Source organism: Lonchura striata, chromosome 10, assembly GCF_046129695.1.
Source record: "Lonchura striata isolate bLonStr1 chromosome 10, bLonStr1.mat, whole genome shotgun sequence".
Taxonomy (NCBI): domain Eukaryota; kingdom Metazoa; phylum Chordata; class Aves; order Passeriformes; family Estrildidae; genus Lonchura; species Lonchura striata.
In genome coordinates, this window is record NC_134612.1 from 6283503 (window position 1) to 6298790 (window position 15288).

The window sequence follows — 15288 nt, forward strand, 5'->3', positions numbered from 1 at the left end:
TTAGGCTCTTGTTCTGGCTGTGACAGTTGCCTGTGTCTGTATTGAAAGCTCAGGGAAAGTTCCTTTGGATGCTGTGTGGCCTCATAAATGACATCTTGCTCCAGCTGGGACGCAGGCAGAGATGGTGACTGGTTATCCCTTGGGGGAAATAAAGCACAGCTTCCAGAGCCTGCAGCTGTGTAAACCTGTATCAGGGAGTGAGGGCTGTCAGGGACTGGCTGGCCATATCCAGGCTCTGCCGAGGGCCCTTTGGCTCCCCAGGGTCCTTCAGAGCCCCATTAACCACCATGCTGACAGCACGGCACCCCCAGACCCTGTTAAAAGGCTCTCCAAGGCAAACTACTTCAGGAACATCAAGCTGTCAATGTCTCTTGGTTACTTAAGGGGAAAACCTCAGAGCGACCTGTGTGAAGGACACACCTTCCCAGCATCCCAAATCCCAGAGGATTCAACAAACTGATTTAAACCACACCAGAAGCCCATTAAATCAAGTGTCTACTCAATTAAGGACACACAACTTGACTCTGCCCTTCATCAGCTGCTGCCTATTTGCATCTTGCATATCCAAAGATGGCAGAGACTCTCTGCTTCCATTTGTTGGAATGGGCTTGGCAAAAAAGCATGCAAAACACCCAAACCTACAGTTCTACCCCCTGTGTAAAGTGTGAGGCAAACCTCACTGTGGTATGTGAGCCTGGGACAGTGGAGTCCTGCCTGCAGGGACCTGGAGCAATCCCCATGGAACTCACTCACTCAAAAATCCCTGTAATAAAGACATCCCAGCTATAATGGCCCTGGAGAAGCAGAAAGGACTTGGAAATCTCCAGACAGGAGCTGGGAAAACACCCCATATCAACACCACCACTGGTGGGACAGTTACAGGATGCCAGGGACTGCAGGGCTCTGCCAGTCCCACCTACAGCTGAAGCACTGCTTGCCTCCCTCCCCACGGCTCACCCCAAAACCATGGGAACCCCTCACCCCACCTCCAGAGCTCTCCCAGTAACAGCTCTCCTTTCTGAACCCCAAATAACTTCCTGGTGGCTGCTTATTTTTAATTTACAAAACCTTTAGCCCTTGTTTCAGCCCTTATTGTCGGCTGGAGGATGTTCCCAGTGCCAGGAGGACCAGCTGCTCTCAGAGAATCAGAATATCCTGAGGTGGAAGGGACCCACAAGGATCATGGAGTCCAACTCCTGACCCTGCACAGGACCACCCCAAGAGTGTGTGTGACAGAGCTAGATGGGTTGTGGGACTGATCCCAGCAGGATAAAACGCCCAAGTGCAGCCAATGCACGAGGAAGAATCCATTTGCCAGCCATCATTGACAGTAATCCTTGAGGAAAGCAGGTTCCAGTCGAGATGCATGGACAGGCTCCAGCAGGACTCGGGAGGCTCGGAGCCAGCAGGGACGGCGCTTTGATCCCAGGCAGCGCTTCCAGCGCGGCTTCCCTGCGCGATCGCACACCAGGGCTTTGAAAGGCGCTCCGCACAAACAGCCGTGCCAGGAAAACTCCTTCTCCCGGCTTTTTTTGCTGCGAGCAAGCTCCGATAGGGATCGCCGAGAATAAAGTCACTTCATTTACAAACCGGGGAGCCAAATCTGATAGACATCAACATTCGAGGTAAGTCAAGGAGCGGTGGAGCGCTGCCAGCTCCCCAAATGAATATTCATAGAAACACTCCCCCAGCTCCGAGCTGAAGAGAAGCCGGCAGCAGGAAGGCTGCCCCTGGGAAGGGGAAGGCGAGGGACCAGGCTTATTTCATCCTTTTTATTGAGTGCAATTTTCTCTTTAGTACAATATTCTCTGAAAGATACTGTTACAAACTCCGACAATTTCAACACAATCAACAAATTGGGGAAGAAGGGGAGGGGGAGGGAGGAGCAAAAAAAATTCCAGGGGTTGAAATCTTTTACAGACATCTCACTGGTTATGTACAGGACAGGGTAGGGCTGGCCCGGGACACGCCGCGGCTCGGGGGGACGGGGACCGGGGCGCTGCGGGACCTCCCGGAGCATCCTGCGGTGGGAAGCGGCCCCTGGGGCCCCTCTCCGGCGCTGCTGCCCCGCTGCAAGGCTGCACTCGACGCCCCTGCAAGGCAAGAGGAAGACGAGGAGAGGGTGAGAATAGGCACATCCAGAGCTCAGAGCGCCCCACCAAGCCCCCCGCACCCAGAGAAACCCAAAGGCTTCTTACAGCACACCCAGCATCTCAAAAAAAAAAAAAAAAAAAAAAAAAGAGCAGGGATTAATTAATATGCTGTCAGAAAAGTGATGATTTCACTGAAAGCTCTCCATTTCTCTTCAGGGGGAAAAGGAAGGAATGGAAGAGATGGAATTCTTTGTGAAGCTGAGTTGCTTTAGGGAGCGGAAGCTGGGACATGATTTTGGGGGCGGGAGGGTACCTGTGTCTCCCCACAGCCAAGCTGCCTTTCCCTCTCCTCCCACTGCAAAATGAGCCCCCCGGGTGTAAAGCAGGAGCAAACCACCAGGCTCCATCAAATAGCTTTTTCCAATGTAACAAAAAAAAAAATCCCCATTCTCTCTGCTGCCAGGGGGAAACCAGAAGGTCTGGGAATCAGAGGAGCAGCCCCAGCAACACCTTCTCCACACCCCATAACCAACAAGTACCACACAGCAGCAAAATCCCATTACTTAGCCACTTTGGAGAGGCAAAGATGCTTTTAATATACAATTGCACCTTGGAAACATAAAGGTAGCACATTAAATAACAAAGCAATTGACTGCTGGGTCCCTTTGCTGGGCCACAAAAAAACAGGGCTCACTGGATAATTATTGCTGGGCATCTCTGTGCCTCTCCAAACATACCAATGCTTTCAGAAACCCACCCCAGCTGTGCCTGACATTTCACTCCTATTAAAATTCATCATTCTCCTGAATGGAAATAATTTTTTTCTTTAGCAAACCCAGGTAGTAATGAAAGTTTTATTTAGTAATGTAGTGTTTGGTGGAAAAAGGAGCAGAGAAAAGGGAAGAGAAATTGAGATTATCTTTTTAAAAAGGGAACTTCAGCTGGGGGAAAAAATATTGCTGGATATTTCTTGGGTGCAGGGAGCCACTTTCAGTGCCATGCTTGGAGGTTTGGTCCCACAGCTCTCGTTAACATTAATGGGATCAGAACAGCAAAACACCTGGAAAAAAGCTGTAACAGAGACACAAGTGATGTAAGGATGCTGAACTCGCTGCTTGAGCCGGGCGGGTCCGGGGGGTGGCTGCAAGTCGAGGTGGGGTGGCGGTGATTTGTATCGGCCCCGATTGTGCCACATTAAAGCCGGAGGCGAGCACGGCTCCGGCCCCGGCGCTGCTCCCGGCCCCGGCGCCGCCTCCCCCGCGGCATTCCAGCTTCCAGGCGCCCTTCCCCGAGCCCAGCAGCAGCAGAGCTGCGGAGGGTTCGGGGTTTGCTTGCCCTGGGCGGCGGCTGCAGGCTCGGCTCTCCCACGGGAGCTGCAGCCTTTCCCTTCGGCGGGGCAAAAGCGATCCAGGGACAGCTAAGGATGACTCGGGCCGATCCCAAAGGATGGAGCTCGAGAGACCCGAGGGACAGGGCATGAACAGCTGGAGGAGGATGGCGGGGGGGCTGGGGGCAGCGCAGCTCATCCTTCATCCCTCCTCCTCCTCCTCCTCCTCCTCCTCCTCCCGGAGCGCCGGCGTGGGAACCCCTGCGAGGCAGGCAGGGCTTTGGCGTGACACAACCAGCGATGGAAAAGCCACGTTTGTGCGATGAGAAGGCATCCGTGAGGGAAGGAGTGGTCCAGCAGCGGGGCTGGGATGCGGGCACTGTGTAACCCCCCGATCGCTCTCCCTTTCCACACTCCTGGGAATGGGCAGAACCGCAAATACCCAAAATAATCAAGGATGGGTGGCTCTGCGAACGCAGCTGCTGTGCCCGTGTGGTGCCACGGGGAAAGGGATCAGCTGGTGGGAATGGGGAAGGATGGAGGCAACTCTGGGAGTGACCCAAAGTTCTCCTTGTATCCTGCAAGCCCCCCTGAGCACCGGCCCATATCCAGACCCTCTGCAAAAGGAGTCACACCTCAGCCCCTTTCCCCTGGGGCCTCCCAGAGCTCCATCCCCACCCAAGCACCATCAGGGACATGACATGGCACTGCCACCCAGGCACTAACCCCAGCCTGAGTCCCTGACCACAGCAGCCTCTGGCTGGCTCCCAAATATTTAGGCTGTGGAATCTGAACAGTTCAGCCAAAGCACGGTGGGGAAAAATAAGTGAACCAAGTGATATATGCACATTCCACATCTGCCTGTCCATGGAAGCCCCAAAAGGATGCGATGTGAGGCTCACCTGGCTCCTCAGACAACACTTGCCATGGGCTGCACCTCCTGCTGTCAGTCCTGCTTGGCACTAATTAGCATAGATAATTGCACTGATGGTAACCATAATTTTCTTGCCTTCTCTCCCTACCTTCACACAAGGGTTCAATGGCCTAATGAGGCCCCTGAGGATAATCAGAGAGGAGCAGGTTCCCCCACCACAATGGCAGGTCCTGCACAACCTGAGGGGATGGGAGAGCAGAGAAGGAAAAGGCACAGCCCAGCTGCTGGATGGGGAAAGCTGCCGAGTCTTGTTTACTTGGGGACGCAGAGAAAAGTTCACTCCAATTAATTTTTTTAAGTGGACGGGCGTTAATCCCCCTACACTTATCTAGAATTAATGCAGCCTTAAGTAGATTTTTGCCTAATCCACTTCTACATCCGCCCAAAAGGGCACTGTCTGTTTTGGGAAGGAGCAGAGTTCAGCTAATCCACTTAAAATTCACAGGGCTGGTTTGTTCAGATTAACCTCCTCCAGCATTAATCCTCCAGAGACAGGCCAGGAGACCTCAACACCATCCTGCCTCTGCCACCGATGGGGCCACCCCCTCCGTGGTTGTGTCACCTGCAACGCAGCTGTCCACGTGCTGGGGTCTGCAAGGACACGGAGATGTCCCCAAAACAGCCACTAGAGCAGAGCAAGGCAGCAGAGTGGGACGCCAGGGGCCTCGGGGCTGTTTAAATTCCAGTGGCAGAGGAAGGAGAGCAGAAGCAGCAGCGATGCTCGGACACAGACGGGGAGAAGGCGAGCAGCTGTGCCCGGGCTGGAGGGGTGCTCACAGTGCTGGTCCGTGGAAGACAGCCAGCCAGAAGTGACAGCCCTGAGACACCACCCAAGTGCCAGCAGCTCTGACAACCCCAAAAGGCACATGTGAAGGGCACCATGGTCACCAAGACAGGCGCACTTCCCTCCCCAGCACTGATCTGCTCTGACAGGAACCAAGACACCACACTGATTGCCATGGATGCTCACGGCTCCCACCTCACATCTCTTCCTGCCAGGAGAGAAGGTCCTCTCCTGTTTGGAGCAGCTCCCCTTTCCATGTCAAACCCTGGGAAGGCAGTACAGCCCATCAGGGCCCAGTGGTGGAGATGAGCCAGCAGATCTCCCCTGAGACACAGAGTCAAACTCTGAGGACATCAAAAATAGGAGAGCACAACGCAACAGCAGCTCTCACACCTCCCAGACAGGCTTTGGAGGAGATTGAGCTCAGCTAGGAGAGGCAGAGCCATTTCCCCATGGCATTACAGCTGATGATCCAAGATGATCCCAAAGGACCCCTCCAACACCCAAAAATTGGAAAAATATAAGCCAAAACAGGAACAGCAAAGAAATCCCTGATGACATGAAACAACTTGCCACAGGAGTCCTGTCAATGTGGAGTTGGCTTCTCCCCCATCATCACTCAAGAAGTTTCTGGCACTTCCAAAATTCTGAGGAGATTCACTGGGAATGATCCAAGTATTGGATCACTAAGCACCCTGGCAGGATCCTTCACAGAAGAGGCACCACAGTAGACAATGACCTGAACATTAAATCTCCCCGCAGCTCCTCATGCAGCAGGGACATTGGGGCAGCAGGGATGAGCAGCACCTGGATGGCTGCTGGAGCTGGATGTGATTCCCTGGCCCCCCCCTTTCTACCAACATTTCAAGGAGGACAGATGGCCTTGGAGCTACAGAACATTTCTGGGTCTGTAAATCCATTCCTCGTCTCAGAAGCTGATTGATCCTTTTTTTTAAACTCAAATTCAATGTTTAAGAGTAATGATTTCCAAGTGAACACAGAGTGGCTCAGATATATCGGCAGTTTTTATGGATCAGAAGCAAAAGCCTTAAATCAGACCTTAATGAAGAGAAACATGTCTGTCCCCTTCTCAGAACAACGGCAGGGGCTGATGGCAGTGCAAAAAACCTTGCATAGGTGATGCCCAGTGATTTATCCCAGAACATGGGCCAACTGGGATGTTCCCACAGAGATGTCCTTGGGATGCAGGCAAACTTACTGGTGATATTCTGCAACCCAACCCCAATCCAATTCTGAATCAAACACCTGGAAAAGCAGAAAGCAGAAGAGATCCCATGGGACTCAGGCAAGGGGGAAGAATAGCCCTGTTTTCTCCTCAGCAAAGGAGCATTAGAGGCACCAAAAGCTGACAGGCTCAGAAATAATGGTTTGAGATCACTCTTGTTTAAAAACCACTGCCTGCTGTTTTCATTGCAAGCCCTGCTCTGACTTGCAGAAATATTTTAAATTAAATATACATAAGTGCTTTCAAAGAACTGTTAATTTGAAGGTCATTAAATGGCATAAAATACATTCCCTTTTTTTTTTCTGGAAAGAGGCACGTAATTATGCCATTAATACATGCTCTTCTTCCACATTCAAGCCTCAGAGATGCAAGGGGCTTGGGTTCACCTTCCCTGGCAGAGGCACCACATCTCCTTTTAATTACTGTCGTTGAGAAGCCTGCTGCTCCTCCATCACACCCAGGGATGGGGCTGCGGAAAAAGCATGGAAAAGCCCCAGGGGAGAACAATGCAGCTGAATTGCAAATGGGGATTTTTGGGGGTTGAGGGAAGTAACAGTGGGGCTGGAAATGTGGAGCCACTTGGCAACACCCAGTCCAGTTGTGAGGATCCTGCCCACTGATTCTCACACAAGACCTTGGGCCAAGCTCAGAGCAGGGGTTTGGTAGCCAAAAGTCTCTTTTTCAATTTAACACTCTATGTGAAAAGGATAAAGCAAACCCAGACACACACAAAAAAAAACCCTAAAAAGACACAAAAGGGTTGAGGTTTTTACAGTTGCCATAGAAATGGAGAGAAGGAGCTGATGACTGCAGAGCACAAAGTGAAAGGCCAGGATCAGGGGCAAGGGTGAGGTGGGCTCACCCGGGCATGCAGCCTCATCCATGCAAGGACATTCATGTGGGATGCAGCCAAAGGAGCAAGGCACTGTGACTGAGCTTCACTCAGGAGCAGTGGCAGCAGTCAGGATCCACCCCAGCAATGCCCCCCCAACACAGAAACCCATCAGGACCCCGTGTGATGGATAGAGCCCAGCCCAAAAGAAAGGCCTGTGCAATGGGTCCTCTTTGATCCAAAACTCCCTTTTCTTTCCTTTAAACCATAACTCTGCAGGGAGAAAACAGCTTCTGAGCCATCCCTTCTCCTCTGTGATCAAAGAAAGGAAGTCCAACACCAACCAGCGTGGATCGGAAGATGTGAAATTGGAATGTTCATCTTTAGACCAAGGAAGAGACTCTCACCAGAGTAGGAGCAAAAGAACAGCATCAAAGAGCTGCCACCCAAGTCACGGTGAGAGTCTCTTCTTTGGCATCTGACAAAGGAAAAGGAGGAACAGGTCAAACACAATGCTGCTGCCATGGCCAGGCAGGGACAGCACTGTCACTTCCAGACAGAAAGGCTTCACAGTTTGGAAAATTGATTTTATGTGAAAGAAAGGCCTCTAAAGTAACAGAATGGTCTGTCAGAAATCATCTGAAATTTGTATGCTGTTTTTTTTTCAATAAAAAGCAACAACCAAACATGGCTATTTTGGATTTTCCCCTTTGTTTTCCACTAACAGACTGATGGCCTTTCATGAAATCTTTTGGCTGGGATGAAGCGATTTTCATTGAAAGGCAAGAGAACAGGTGGCCCATGGTGACCCTCCCTCAAGCAATTCCCTTGGCCCATGATGGCTCTTCGCTGCAGGGATTTGTCTGAGCCCACCTGCTTGCTCTTTGCTCTGCCCAGAGCACCACCAGTCTGCTGCTGGGCTCTTGCATGACCCTGGAGGGGACACATACAGGTCCCAGCACAAGGCCAAGATGTGGAGACAGCTGGTTAGGAGTGGTGGCATATGGGAATCATCTGCTCTGACACAGCTCAGGAGACATCAGGTGTTGGACAGCTGGGAAAGGGCAACAGAATGGAAAGTCCACCAGCCCTGGCAATGCCCAGGGGCACTGCTGGTGGCCCAGAGTCAAGGAGCATCATCCACCCTGGGAAATTGAACCAAGATAGTCTTGGCATCTCTGATAGCACCTGAGCACCCAGACAGCCTGTTCGACCCCTCAGGGGTACTTGGCCTGCTGGGTGGGATGGGCAGGACTGAATGATTCACATTTCATATTCACAATGAAATGGCCTCAAGCTGTGCCAGGGGAGGCTCAAGTTGGACACCAGGAAGAATTTCTTCACTGAAAGAGTGATTAAACATTGGAATGGGAGGTGGTGGAATGCCCATCCTTTGAGATGTTGAAGGAACGGTGGATATGACACCCAGTTCTCTGGACTGGTTGACACGGTGGGGATCAGTCACAGGTTGGACTCAATGTTCTCAGAGATCCATTCTCATGCCATGACACTGTGGTTCTGTATTAAAGGGCTGCTGTGGTGTGCTGGGGCAAGGACAGCACCGAGCCAGCAGCAGCAGCTGCCTCGCAGGTGCTCGCAGGGCTGGCAACAGCAGCAGGGGAGCCATAAAGGTGCAGTATTGATATTTAGCCTGTGTGCCTGTCACTCGTTCCTTTAAACGCCTTTAGCTTCCTTCTAATAAAAGAGAAATCATAAAAAAACCCACAAAGGGCCCGTCAGTGCCAGCGAATACCAATGTGGCGGGGCGGCGCATTAGCATGCGCGGCGCCCGCTCCATCTGCATGTTGTGTTCCGTGTGACAACATCCCAGAATGCAGATTTGGGCCGCCAACATCCCGAGAGGTATTAGCAATCGTCTATCAGACAGGAAGAAGAGCAGTCCCTGCTGTTGTAAACAAGGGGGGTTTTTCTCTGCTTCTTTCTCTGGGGGGAGTTCAGTGAATTGAAACAAGCTCATTCCTGCATCCTGTTAGTTCTTGTTCTTCAGCAGAGCACAGGTCATCTGCCTTGGGCACTGGAGGAAAAAAACTGGAGGTGCAGAGAGCACCTCAAAAGGTCCTTCAGCTGCTGGTGGTGATGAACCATGAGCATGAACGTGTTCCTCATGAACCACCACGAACTGAACATGTGCTCCTCACAGGATACACAGGGGTCCACCCAACCACAGAGGACCTTAACAGCCCCAACACAGGAGGAACAGTGTTCCCACTCAGGAGATGTGCACAAGTGCTGGCAGCAAGCAGAGAACAGTGGCAGCAAGCAAATCTGGTGAGGCATCTCCAGGCATAGATGAGAATAAGATGGGGCAGATGGACATGGAGCAATGCCATGGTGTAGCTGGATATGGGCAGCCCCATGGCAAAGAGAGACATGGGGAAAAACCACAGGCCAGGTGGGCGTGAGCCATCCTCACAGCACTGAGGGACACAGGACATCACCTCAGCACAGACAGACATGGGCTGAGAAGTAAAGCAGCCCCTATAACACAGCTGGACACGGGGCATCCCTGTGGCTCAGGAACACCCCCAGGAGATGGATGGATGCAGGATGTCCCCACAGCACTAGCAGATGTGGAGTATTGCCATAGTGATGATGGAAGATGAGAGGGATGGAGGGTGAGTGAGGAGGACAGAGGATCTCAGTGTATGTATGAGCCACCACACCACCAAATCCCAGCTGGGACCTGCAGCCCCTGAGGCACAGCCAGCCCGTGCCACTGCTCTGCCACCCACGGCACAGCGCCAGCGAGAGCGCCGTGATGGATCTCTGCAACTCACACACAGCCCTCTAAGTAAAAGCCTTATTAGGAGTTCATTCATTTCATAAACTCCTGGGGCGATCCACAGGGGGAAGTCAGATGGCCCAGCCTTACAATATTCTGAGTAAACACTGACCCGTGTTGGGCAATTTTTACCAGATCAATTTGCCTAGGAGAACAGTGGATGAACAAAAAAAAAAAAAAGAATAATAAAGATCAAATTAAATATGGGGAAACATCAACTAAGAGAGGCTATAAAGAAGAGCAGAAAAATACAAAGCAGGACGGATGGATGGACAGAGACACACAAAACACTCAGACCTACCTCTGAAGCCATGAAACCTAAGTCCGTAAATCAATATCAAAATCCTTAGGTCCACAAGATGGGGGAAAAAGTCCTCCATAGCCATCTTCCAGACATCACTGAGGCCCTGGAGGCCTGAGCAGTCCACTTCCCAGAGCAACTCTCCTCCTCCAGCAGCCACCAACCCAGTCACAGCCACTGGCTCCTCCAGTCCCGTCCCATCCCCACAGTGCCGGCCGGCCCTTGGCATCCTCCTCCCCAGGTGCAGGATGCCGAGCACTTCCTTCATCACCAGGTGCTTCCAGGCTGCCTCCTGCCCCTGGGGGCTGTGGGTACAACCCCTGGCCCCCGGGGTCAGGGACCGGCCGGCCGCTGGCTGCAGGGTCAGCGCTGCTCTTCGGTCATGGACAAGCAGTGAGTCCACGGAAGGTTGACAACATACACAGGCGCACGAGCGCGCGCACACACACACACGGGAACACCTCTTTCCATTTTCCAGGATGGAGAGTTTGTTTTTTTTTTTTTTTTTTTAATCCTTTTTTTCCTTTTTGCAAAAAAAATGCAAGCAAAAGAGAAAAAAAAAACAAAACCCAAGGTTTTCTATTGAAGGTACATCTCTTCTTCAATATGAAGACATTAACTGGATTGAGTCGGATCCCCCATGCAGTGGTCAGCGAAGTCCTTTGGTAGTTGCCAGAGTGGCACCCGGGTGGGATGACAGGGAGCTGCAGAGACATCTGAGGACACTTCCACCCAGACCGTGAGCAGAGAGGGGAGCAGGGTGAGCCAGGAGGGCTGGGGCAGGGAGGAAGGGCAAAAGAAGAAAAAGGAAGGTGTTTCCTCTGGACAGGATGCTCCATCTCATGCCTCTCCCTTCCCCAACAGCCCCTTCCTCCTTCTCAGTTTCGACCACTGCTCACTGGTGGCGGGATTGGAGTCTGGTCTCTAGGGTTTGGGTTTGTTTCCCCAACGCACATTGGTTTGTCTTCATTGTTTTCTATGTTTTTTTCATTTTGCTTTGCTTTTTAAATATATGATTTGTACATATTTATATGTATTTATACGCTGTCCCCCATGACATTGGTAAGTGTGCTTCTGTTGGTGAGGAACGAAGTCACCAGTCAGAGGTGAGTCCCAGGAACATCCTTTGGCTGCAGTCGCAGTCCCCAGGCAGCGGCGGCTCCTCTCCCAGCGCTGCCCCGCCTCAGTTCCTCCCCTCCCACCTCTGCCCTCCGCTGCGCGCCCTCCCCACGAACAAGGGACGTCATGCCATCGAGGTGGGAGACTGGCTCATCTGTACTCGCATGGACTGGACGCTGTTCAGGATCTTCTTCTGGTGCCCAGCCAAAGTCACCCCTATTCTCAGGAGGTCTCTGGAAGAGAGACAGACAGAGGAAGGTCAACGGCCAGCTGAGGGTGGTGCACCTGTTTTGCTATTGCTAAGGGAGGTGAGCTCAGCTGGAACATCCACAGGGCCCAAGCATGGCCCCATAAGCATCACTGAGAGCAAGGCGACATCCACACATTGACCCCCAAATAGTGAATGTGGCCACTTCCAGACACTGGTGACCAATGTAAGGGATGCTCACACCAGTCCTTTGCCCTGAACTGACCTCCCCCCCTCCCCAGCTGGGCAGCACCCTGCTTTCACGCAGCCCTGGCACGGCCAACTCACTCGGATGTCATCTGGGCCACCAGCTGCAGGGAGGTGAAGCCAGCAGTCAGGAAGCTGTCCCGGTACTGGCTCATCTTCACAGCGCTCAGCCAGTCGTCTACTGAGGTAAAGGCAGTGAAGTCGGGGATGGAGCGGTCGAGGAGGGGCTGAGAAGGCCTGAAACAGGACACACCGCTGGTGACACACCTGGCTGGCACCGAGGGCTGCCCTTCCTGAACCCAGCCAGTACAGGGACACACTCCCCAGTCCACCCCCAGTATCCCTGTGCTCCCCCCAGCACACACCCATGAAGGCCATGAGGAAGACTGCCGTGCCAAGCAGCGCTTTGCAAGCTCACATGTATTCCAGCTGCAGGAGCCACAGGGATGAGGCATCAGCAGAGCAGCCACCACACCCAAATGGCCACACACCATAAAGAATCAATAGCAAAGAATGACTGCTGTTGCTTGGCTGAAAACTGCATGTTCTTTGTCTGACTGTCAGGCAGAGTGAAGGCAGAGCCCCCCTGCCCCCATCTAAGGATTTATGAATTCTCGAGCCGCTCAGGAAGCGGAATCAGGAGTGGGATGGTGGCAGGGAGCATCCCCACGCCCAGCACTCACACAGCGGTGATGGTCGCCACAGTTTTGAGGCTTGCTGGGTTGCGGATCATTTTGTCGAGGGTGTTGACGATCTCGGTGAAGCGCGGGCGGGTGTTGCGGTCCTTCTGCCAGCAGTCCAGCATCAGCTGGTGCAGGGCGGCCGGGCAGTCCATGGGCGGCGGGAGCCGGTAGTCCTGCTCGATGGCGTTGATGACCTGAGGATGGATGAGTGAGGGGGAAAGAGGATGAAGGACTCGGGGAGCTCCCTGAGCTGCCTGTGCAGGTAGAAGGGCTGCAGGCAGCCGGGGAGGGACAGCCAGCCCGGCTGATCAGCAGCAGAGGGAGCGGGAGGAGCCGGGTGCTCGCCGAGGTTAATCTCCGCTCTGATGCTCCGCGGCTGCAGTTCCTCCCAGCAGAGAGCTGCCACTCATTATCTCGGCAGATCTCGCCGGAGTACAGCAGTCACACTTCCAAAGCTCCTTCCCTGCTCATAAACCCTCTGAACATTTTCAAAGGCCCTGCAGCTTGCTGAAGTCCAATTACCAGCCCACTGGCTTTTCTTTCCAATTTCCCTCCTTGCATCCTCTCACTCACCAACCTGTTTCATCTCCAAACCGAGCGCTCCTGAGGCTCCAGGAAGGAGCAGAGAGCCCTTCAGGCAGGGATTTCTTTTTGGAATGAGCACCCCCTGGCCCCCAGAGCAGTGTGGATGACCCCCAGTGCTTACATCTTGGTTGGACATGTCCCAGTAGGGCCTCTCCCCGAACGACATCACCTCCCACATGACGATGCCGTAGCTCCAGACGTCGCTGGCCGAGGTGAACTTGCGGTAGGCGATGGCCTCCGGCGCTGTCCACCTGACAGGGATCTTGCCCCCCTACAGAAAAAGGGACTTCAGCTGAGAAATGACTTCCTAGGCAGAGGAGGCTGGATGCTCACAAGCCAGGGTTGGGGCCATCCCACACACCCCAAACCTTGGGTCCCTGGGGACCCCACCAAGGAGCAGGCAGGTGGCACCTGATGGGATGAGGAGGCAGGAGCCAAGAACAACTGCATGAATCTATCTTGTACCTTCCTAAAATGGCTTAGCTGAATGAAACAAATGGGTTTAGCCAAGGATTTACCCCACTGACTGACACCAGCCCACTCCAGCTGCCCTGCAAGACCCCAGCACATCAGTGGTCTGTCCCCAGGTCCCTTCCCAGGTAGTCGCCAGGTGACAAGGCCAAGCACAACTGGGCTAGTGCTTGTCACAGGTGAGGAGCCACAGGCATCCCCATCCCTTGGCCTTCAGTGGAAACAAGGCTGAGCTAAAGGCATCCTCTACAGATTCGTCTGGGCTCCCACAACTGCTAGAAGGTCCTTCCAGCCCTACTGTTGGAGTGGAAGGCAAAAAGCAAAACACCTTTAAAACCCAATGGAAAGCACTGGTGTAGCAAAGTGCCTTTGGCAGAGAGCTCCTCATTTCTCCCAAAGGCTCCAAATCAGGCTCAGCATCTCAAGCCAAGCCAGGGCAGGTTCTAGGGCCAAAGGCCATGCCAAGGGCTCAGGGATGTGAGGAGGGACAGCACGCACAGAGGGATTGCTCCCTGGGAAAGCTCCATAAAATAACCACACAAAAAGCCAAGGGATAAGGAAAACCACAGACATGCCACGGGAATTTTGTGGGGGCAGGACTGCACTGCGAATCGTTCAGCACAATGATTTTCCATAGCCTTCCCGAGGACGCGTCAGCCGCTCTTGAAGGATGAATGGCAAAAAATTTGATTTGAATAACTACAAATGGAGAAATTAACTGCTAGGTTGTTTTTCCTGCCTTTTCCCCAGAGCAAAAAGCCTGCTGTGGGAGGCAGAGTGATGCAATCGCAGGCACAGCATCACTTCCCAGCTGCTGGGGAGATCTATTATGGCCTAAATTAAATAAAAACACAGATGAGATAATCTCTTTTTATCTCTGAAGGTGGGGAAAAGACTAATTCATGCCTCATCTCAGCAGCTACCGCTGGGGTCTTTGAAGGAAAAATAAAAGCCGGGTGTCTGCTCAAAGGCTGCTGCCTGCAGGAAGGGTCTGGGCAGGGAGCGGGGCAGGTCTGGGGGGAACAGGAACATCCCATTGAGCAGGGGAGGGACAGTGAGGGGCTGCAACTGGGCCAAAACATTGAGTCAGCCTTAAAGGCACATCCCTGGCTTTCCCATTTTGGCAGCTGGAGCCAGCCCTGGCACTTGGGCGAAGATCTGCATTGGCAGCAGCTGGTGCAGCCTCGTGCCGGCACCCACCGCACACTCTTTTATTAATCCATTAGATGAGGCCAGCGAGCTGCTCATCCCTTCCCCCTCTGATCACCCTTAACACCTCTCAGGGGCTCACAAGCAGGACAATGGCCACGGTGGGGAGCTGGGGGTCCCCTGGGGTAGCCAGGAACACCAGGAGAAGAGATCCGCCCTTACCTACAAAAGAGTTAATTAAAGAGGAGAATGGTGGCTGGGGAATGGCAGAGCTCCCGTTAGGCTTGTCTCTTTAATTTATGCTTGCAACAGGTTTCCAGCAGGGAAAAGCAGACCAGACCTGGAGCACTGGGGGAAGGGGAGTTAAACCTCTCCTGGGGGAGGGAGCATCATTGCTGTGCTTCCAGGAGTTGCTGTGATCTCCCTGCCTCCCACTCCTGTCTCTCCAGGGACTCCTCTGCACCTTTCCTCCACAGAGGAGAGGGAAGAGGCTTATCTGGAAACTGC

General features: G+C 53.0%; 1 protein-coding gene across 1 annotated transcript in view; it reads right to left on the minus strand.

Annotated features, from left to right (window-relative positions):
• Window positions 1-1758: 1758 nt before the first annotated feature.
• Window positions 1759-15288, minus strand: part of LOC110474083 (ephrin type-B receptor 1) — a 77183-nt gene continuing 63653 nt past the window's right edge. Inside the window, exons 13-17 of the mRNA XM_021537200.3 lie at window positions 13283-13432; window positions 12577-12770; window positions 11975-12130; window positions 10321-11672; window positions 1759-2093 (exon numbers count right to left, since the gene is read on the minus strand). Coding sequence (XP_021392875.2) covers window positions 11564-11672; window positions 11975-12130; window positions 12577-12770; window positions 13283-13432 — 609 coding nt within the window. The 3' untranslated portion in view covers window positions 1759-2093; window positions 10321-11563. The remainder of the gene's footprint in view (window positions 2094-10320; window positions 11673-11974; window positions 12131-12576; window positions 12771-13282; window positions 13433-15288) is intronic.